The following is an 8255-nucleotide window of genomic DNA, read 5'->3' as shown; positions in this document are numbered from 1 at the left end:
CTAGACAAGTGATTAAGAAAATTCAGAATGCTATAATAAAAGTATATAGTTATTTATGATATATATATATATATATATATATATATATATATATATATATATATATATATATATATATATATATATATATATATATAATTTATTTAATTTTTTTGTAGGTTCATGAAGCCTTGAGGTTGCATATCCTGGTACAGTAGGTGGCGGTCTGCACCTAAATAAGTTATACAGTTATACAGTGTGTTTATACAGTAAACGGATAACAGAAAGAAAGAAAACAAGGTTCCTTGCTAGGTGGTCTTCTCAGCTTTCCCTTTGCACTGTGATTCATCACACCTTGTTCCTGGCCTGCCCTGCCTGGTTTGACTCTGTTTCCGGTTTCTGTGTTTTTTCCTGCCCTGCATTGTGCTGACTTCCTGTGTACCGGATTATTAGACTGTTTTTCACTCTGTATTTTTGCCTGCACTGTTTTCTTTGCCTGCCTGTGTATTGGACTGCAGACCGGTCTTTACGCGGAGTGTTTGCCTGATTATTTTGTAAAGCTCATTAAAGACTTTTATTATTTACATCAGACTTATTTACAATGCATTTGAGTCCTCCATTCCAGCCCACCCTGACAGGCAGAGGATGGATCAGCTGGTGTAGCAATGTTCTGTGTGGACATCCAGGTCTCTGTTAGCACAATAAACTCAAAGGAGTAATTGGAAGCTAAAGCTGAGATAAAATCAGCTTTCCTTACAGCAGACTAGCAATTCCAGAGCCCACCTACCACCACTGTTTGAGACTTACACAACAGAGGAGGGTAGATGAGGTTACTGTTACTGGATTGTGACCTCTGCTCTGTGGACGAGAGCGTCTGAGACAGTAGGAATTGGATAAGTAGGAATTTAGGCAAATATCTGCAGTCAACCAAAAGTGAGACTTAAAATATGGGTTGGTATATAAGGACAAATTAGTACTAGAGACTTATTTACAAGGTGTTAGAAGTTTTGGGGATACAAAGAGAACCTTTAATTTAAATGACTAAGCCCTGCCCACAAGTAAAATTTTAAGGAGACTGAAACTACTCCTGATTAATCAGCTGAGAGCAAAACTAAGCAAATACCAACACTATAAGACCAACAATGATTATAGAATATAACAAAATTCAATTCACACAACTCTAGAACAAAGCAAGCAGACAAAGCAGATCACTACAGTACCTTACAAGAAGACAATATATTCAAATAAAGCGCGCGCGCGCACACACACACACACACACACACACACACACACACACACACACGGGATAACAACTACAAAGACCAACTACAGTGTGAGTTCTGCTGAAGGGACATTAAAATATTCAAACTGAAAACATTCATAAAGTTATTAATAAGCATTTATCTTTATTGGTAATGTAAAATTATGTTTACATAAAGTTATGTTAAATAATTGTACATATAAGAAAATAAACAAATAAAAACACATTGTGTTGTTCAGTGTCTCTGTGGCTGTGAGGCGACTGTTGCGTAGGTCACACTGTCCAGATCAGGTCTTGAGTTGTTGTTTGCAGATCTGAATTTTCTTTTGTACTGAACACTGGCATAATGAATGTTTTCTTCCTGTAGAGAGATTCAGATGATAAACCAGTGTTTATTGTAAAAACATTAGCATTAGCTGAACATTTGTTGTGTTATTTCATATTTATTTAAACATCATAACCACTTGATCTCATTTGAACCCCTTAAGCACTTTTATTGGATAAATAATATACAACATCATAGTAATTGAGCTCCCCAGGACCCGAGGTAGTTCGGATAAGCGGTAGGAAATGAGTGAGTGAGAGTGAGTGAGTATTTGAGAAAGAGTTGTGATGGAATTTTTACTAAGAAGCTGCTTGTGAAGTTCTGACCATCTATGTGCAGGAGTAGATGTTGGTTGTGACTAGAAATTGTTATAACCAGAGATTATTGTATAAAATATTAGAGGTTCAGAATGAGCCGGGGAGGATTCGGCTCATAAGCAACTCTTGGTAAGGGCAGACCTTGGTACGAGTAAGATTATACTGATCAGAGGACGATGTGTATCTAGCCTATGATCTTCCATCAGTTTTCTGTGTTTGAATTATGCTTATAAAATCTCAATGTAATGAATGATCAGGGCCCTTCCTCTCTCATGCAACATGAGGATAATTATGAAATAATAAATAATGAACCTTTTTACTCTTTCCCATGCCTACCAGTGTGCTATTTTCTGAAAACTTCCACAACAGTGTGCAGTAGGTGGATTACTTTTCCATCCAAAATGACCTAATGCCCCTTTTCTCCACTATATTGTGAAATTGCCTGAGCACAGCCAAATAATTCTCCATACCTTAGACCTGTTCTGAATTTCAAGTTTCAACACTTGTTTAATGCAGCTTTAAATGACAATTGCTTTAAATATATGGACAGTGTTGCCAGATTTCCCCTGAGCTAAACCAAATTAAAGTTAGTTGCTTACTCAGTTACATCTAGCATCAAGTGAACAGTTCATTTACAGACTCTGTGTTGTTTTTCTTGTTCCGCAATCATTGTTATCTGTGATCATGTCAGCAAGAATCAGATACAAACAACCAACAGCAGGACCAAGCAGAGACCCTTTGAGATGCAGATGCTCAAAGATGAAAAAGGACAGAACATGATTTAAAACAACAACTACAGCATACAACTTTCTGATCTACTGTATAGTATACAAGTAGAACGTAACATAGTACATCATATGATATGATTTATTTGGCAATTATTACATTACATAAAATATTTTTTAAACATAATAATTAAACACAGGAAAATCAGAAAAATAATTAACTGTAAGTTATTCAGAAAAATGTTACAAATAATAATAATAATAATAATAATAATAATAATAACAAGAAGAAGAAGAAGAAGTGTAAGAATAAGAGGTATAAGACTCTGTATAACCAAGATTTTTGTATTTATTTCAATATTTTATAAATTACAGTGTATTTTCACCCAAGTGAAAAATTAACTGGAAAAACTAAAATATAACTAAAGTTGACTAATTTGCTGAAGGGCATTGAAAAAGCATTACATTTTATTTTATTTTATTTTATTTTTATGACTGCTCATTTATGACTACATACATCTGTACGGGTATTACATTTACAATTACAGTAATACTCTGCAACGAACACCAAAAAATAAATATAATTATTAAAGTAATAATAATACAATATTTTTTATATTAATAGTAACATAATGACATAAATCTTGTTCTGCTTTTTATACCTAGTTCCACTATTTTTATTTCATTTGATTAATTACACTATTTTTTCAAATAATTAATTACATTGTAATATTGTATATTGTGGAATCTATATGTGAGTTTGCCTTTTCATTTACTGACATTTTATTCCAGTTAAACAACTACTGTAATTATAACTTATTTTATGTGTCTGAAATAGTTCTTCATTTCTTTGAAATTTACATTAGACCTACACATTTACATTACACCTTGCTGTTTAATACCTAGAGTTTTACAAGCATAGTTTAGTCCAACACCAAGCATTTTATTGTGATACATGCTATAAAACTTTGTTTATTGGAAGGAAATCATAAAAATTTCAGTTTTGATTCCTTTTTTATGCTAATATAGTCATTAATCTGAATGGTTTCATACCTTTTCAGTGGAGTCAGTAGAGTGACTGCAGCATGATAAATTTAATTTTCCTGAAAGAAAATTCCATTTTCATAAATACACAATTAATATAACACGATTACCACAAAAATTCGGTTCATTCAGATTTTCAACCTTGAAGTTCAGCTAGTTTTACCTTGTATCCTGCAGCAAAACACACACATGCAGATGGTCATTACAAGAATTACAATCATAGTACATAACACGATAATCCAGCAGTTCCCATTTCCCCCAACCTGCTGTGAATCTGGTGAAGGAGCAATCTTATTGCTGCCACCTAAAATACACACAGAAATTTGATAGATATTTTCAAATTGTTAATTTATTTGACAAAGATGTCAAATTTGTTAATACATAATAAATCTGATGACTGTGTGACTATGCTGGTGGTACTGTGAGGTGTCTTAAATTTAAGTATCAGTAAATTCTTAAGATAATAATAATAATAACATTAAATAAATCTTAAAAAGTCTATAAATAAATATAAAAATCAAAGTACAGTATTAATAACCAATGTAAATAAAGTGTTGTTACTGACCTGTAAAGTTCAGACTGATGACTTTCCCAAACTGATTGTGTTCCTTTTTTCGACCTCCACAGTAATAAAATCCCAGATCTGTGTCTCTAACTCCAATAATCACTAAACTGACTGAACTGCTGATTTCTGTTATAGCAAAGTGACTCTTATCATCATTATGAACAATTTGAAATAGATTGTCCAGATTCCCTTTTGAGGTCGATATAATCTGCCTCACGCCTGCTGAGTTTATGTGATACCACGATATCTCTGAATAATCAGTGATGTTACAGAACAGAGTGACGTTTTCTCCAGGATCAACAGATAACAGATCAGCTGAAATGTTCTGAAGGAGACTCAGACTGATGACACCTGAAAGATCAACACCACATGAAGAGAGAAGATTCATCAGCACTCTGTAAACCTAACACACAGATCACAGTACATTACATCCATGGAGCCGCACTTAACATATAGACAATACTGTTATATTTATATTTTAATATTTTATTTATTTAACTTCATTTCAATTCAGCTTCCTGTTATATAACTGAATGCATTGATCTGTTTTTCAGCTAATGTGGTCAGTCTGAAATGTAAAAAAATACATAATAATAATTAATGAACTCACCAATCATCAGCTGTAGATTAAACCCACTCAGGAACTCTGCCATGTCTAACACACATCCTCCACTGAACATGTGAACAGACACTTAGTGGAATAAAAAGTCTTGTGTTTCTGCTGTGTTCCGGTTTAACTTCTTCAGCCACGAGACTCTACATCCTGTCTCCTGTTCTGTTCTGGTGTCCAATAAGCTTCTGAAATCTCATTTTAAATTCTCACATTTATTCTTATAACTCATTAGTTTATTAGTTACTTTAATCTACTGTCCTGACTGTTAGAGCTGAAATGAATAGATAAAGGATGAATATAGAGAAGTTACCAGTCAGAACAGAGTTAAAACGAGGAAATCCATCATTGTGGATCTGTTTTCTCGGCTGTCAGGAGATTCTTGTGTTATTATATGTGTAATTATAGCCTGTATTGGTGCAGCATTGTGTGTGTGTGTGTGTGTGTGTGTGTGTGTGTGTGTGTGTGTGTGTGTGTGTGTGTGTGTGTGTGTGTGTGTGTGTGTGTGTGTGTGTGTGTGTGTGTGTGTGTGTGTGTGTGCACGCGCATTGTGTCCCTCAGTGTTCCTAAGATAAAAGACTCCTCATCCAGCAGAATGATGGTCCGGATAAAGTTCTTGTGATGATGAAGGACATTATTTCAGTATTCCATCATAACTGCATCTTCCTGTTCGAGTCACCAGATCTGGATTTAATCATTTGTCTGTAAGATATGGAAGCTGTGAAGTACAAACCAATTTAATAAAACCAACAGAACAACAGCAATTACAAAAATTACTTAAATCAAACAAACAGATCTCTCTGAGAAAGAACATGCAACACACAAGTGACCAGCATTAACAAAACACAACTGAACACATGTTAAAGTGTGTAAAAGAGTGTAAACTTGTAATAATGTTCAGCTCAGTGCTCTTAATATAAAACATCTGAATATCTAAATTCAGTGTTGTGTAACTGCAAAAGAAAGTAATCTATTTTATACAATTCTCAGACTTCCTGTTTTCATGAACTAAGACACCTGCACACTAACATATTAGTTTAAACAGCAGTAATGAATAAAGTCTGGTGTTTAGGAGCATTTCAGCTTCATGGTAAGTTACGATGCTTATGATCAGTAAATGATGGACAGATTCAGCACATTACAGTGTAAACAACACACACATCTCTGCTGCATTCAGGCAGAATTTCATCACTCATTTAGTCCAATAAATAAATCAGAAGTTTATATCTGCAGATATGAGACTGTACTCGTTAGTTAGTACTCATGTCCAGTGTTACAGAGAGAGTAAGATTAAGAAAAGCTTTATGTTTAAACACCATAAGTCCAGTAAAAGGGTCTGATGGGGTTTGTTCAAGCACCAAAACCACAGTGACTCCTTTTTCATTTTCTATTTATGCTGGCGGTGTTAAAACCACACACACAGCAGAGGAAACAGCACACAGTTGGTTAAAAACACACACTGGGCAGTTTTTAACCTCAAAGGTTGTGTTAGTAGCAGTTAGCAATTGTAGTAGTTTGTAGTTGTTCACATTAAATCTAAAAGTAATACACAAATAAATCTGAGTACTTTTTAATCATTAAACTTTACGTGTCTCTCAGCATGAGGTATGATGATCAGTTAAGAGATGAATTCTGTCATATCACATCACTGAAAATTACAATTTTGGAGTTTTTACCAATTGGATGTGTTTCCTGTTGTTATTATCTGATTATTGATGTTTTAGTCATTAGTCTGTGTAATGAACAGTCAGATGATGAACTTCTGATATTTTTCTGACCTTATTCAGACATAAATTTATTAAATCCAGTCCTGTTTCTGATCCTCTGTATGTTCAGCACAATCAATAGTCCCATCTCTTGACCTGCCAATTATTTCTCTTCTCCTGTGTACCTGTGTGTATAATACTGTGTGTATATTCTGTATAAATACTGTTACCACACTCAGCGGTGTCAAAAGTATTCTGTAGAAGAAGTATCAACTCAAGCTTTTTACTCAAGTAAAAGTGTAAAAGTACTGGTTTCAAAACTACTTAAAGTATAAAAGTAAAACTAATGCAAGGAAAAAATGCCATTAAGGACAAAAACTTAGGCTGTGCCACAGGGGCCTATTGTGCACTACCCCATGTCCTCAAAAACATATTTCTAAAGGAAATAATGACTATAATGTTATATTAAAATGATAATGTTGAAAAATTTGGGATGCACTAGGCTACCTGTTTCAGCCACATACTGCATATGCCCACTGAAGAAGAATACATTTTAGTACAATGCAACTGAGCTGTGTTTCATGAAGCGGAAGATATGACTAGTTGGCTATAAGTATTGTAATGGTGCAAAAAGTCAAACTTGAGAGGCATGTCATCAATAACCTTTTGTAGCGATTTTGGCTCCAGAAGGTAAATATTTATAAGTAATTGTAATGCGTTATAGTGACTTCTAAATATTTTAACCTAAGTTGAAATTAAGCCCCCCCCCCCCCCCTCATGATTTTCGCCTAGATGACATACCCACCTAAAAGGTGGTACAGCTCCCATATACTTTGACACACAGAGGTGAGCCTGGTCTCATTGGAAAGAAGAGAGTCTCTAGTTTCTGATACAAGTGTCATGGTGATTAGGCTAGGCCTTACTGACACAGAGTTACAGAGGCTAAAATGGAGGGTTTTTATTTCCATCTGAGTTATTTACCTGATAAACTGATTACATACATTGCTGTATTTAATGATGGGAGGTAAACAATAACTGAGGGCCATAGCCACATGTCTTGGCTTTCACCAAAAAAATGAAGTCAAAAGTGACTCAAAAATGGATTTTATATTAATATTTTTCTATGGACATGTCTGTCCGTCTATGTTTTTCTTGTTTATTTGTTTACTGTATAACTTTGTATAAAAAGACTGCATGCTTAGTTCAAAAGTCCTATAACAAGGACAACCCCTCTGCATAGAAGCCTGCCGTGAAAAAAGGCCTGTAAACTGACACCCTGTGAAAAGTTTGAGAATTGCGCAATAAAGTTGAAAAAAATTAATATGCGCATGCTCATTGCACAGCCCGCCCTCACCAGATGTATCATGTTGCATCTCGTTGGAATCGTCTCCTTATTGGCTAAAGAGCTATGATGCTCGCGAAACATCAAATCGCTAATCTAAAATCGGTAATCTAAAAATTTGGCTACTTTAATTTGCTGTTTTTCTGTAATGATTTCCCAGTTAGGTCTTTACCTTATACCTCAACTAAATAGAATGAACATAGACAGATCAACTCACAACACAAAGGTGATAGAGCAGGACGAGGCCTGGAAGGGGAAGAGTTATAAAGTTGAAACTAAATAGCTGAAACTGAATTTTAAATTTAGCTTCACCCTCTGTTTAAAAGTTTAATTTAAAATAAGGGAGGGGAAGTAGGAAGAAAATAAATGAGAAGTGAGAAA

At 34.5% G+C, this 8255-nt stretch overlaps 1 protein-coding gene across 2 annotated transcripts; it reads right to left on the bottom strand.

The window, feature by feature from the left end:
- Positions 1-1360: 1360 nt before the first annotated feature.
- Positions 1361-6241, bottom strand: LOC125145769. Of its 2 annotated transcripts, none has more exons than XM_047819993.1 (5): positions 4827-6241; positions 4217-4619; positions 3815-3955; positions 3661-3710; positions 1361-1601 (listed from the first exon to the last, which is right to left on the bottom strand). In XM_047819993.1, exons 2-5 carry the CDS (start codon positions 4602-4604, stop codon positions 1476-1478), a joined length of 705 nt encoding a protein of 234 aa, XP_047675949.1. In that variant the 5' UTR covers positions 4605-4619; positions 4827-6241; the 3' UTR covers positions 1361-1475. The 2 variants fall into 2 exon arrangements, with proteins under 2 accessions (XP_047675949.1, XP_047675948.1); XM_047819992.1 differs by having other exon boundaries at positions 4217-4567; positions 4827-6200.
- Between the last annotated feature and the right edge of the window lie 2014 nt (positions 6242-8255).

Source organism: Tachysurus fulvidraco, chromosome 10 (assembly GCF_022655615.1).
Source record: "Tachysurus fulvidraco isolate hzauxx_2018 chromosome 10, HZAU_PFXX_2.0, whole genome shotgun sequence".
Classification (NCBI taxonomy): domain Eukaryota; kingdom Metazoa; phylum Chordata; class Actinopteri; order Siluriformes; family Bagridae; genus Tachysurus; species Tachysurus fulvidraco.
Note: the sequence above shows the minus strand (reverse complement) of the source record. Positions and strands in the feature narration are given on the sequence as shown.

Excerpts from the sequence above, each read along its gene's own strand:
- LOC125145769 (XM_047819992.1), bottom strand. The coding sequence starts at position 4,896 with ATGTTCAGTGGAGGATGTGTGTTAGACATGGCAGAGTTCCTGAGTGGG. Across the intron at positions 4,568-4,826 it reads TAATCTACAGCTGATGATTG|GTGTCATCAGTCTGAGTCTC; the intron begins GTGAGTTCATTA and ends TTGATCTTTCAG. Across the intron at positions 3,711-3,814 it reads GTTTTGCTGCAGGATACAAG|GAAAATTAAATTTATCATGC; the intron begins GTAAAACTAGCT and ends ATTTTCTTTCAG.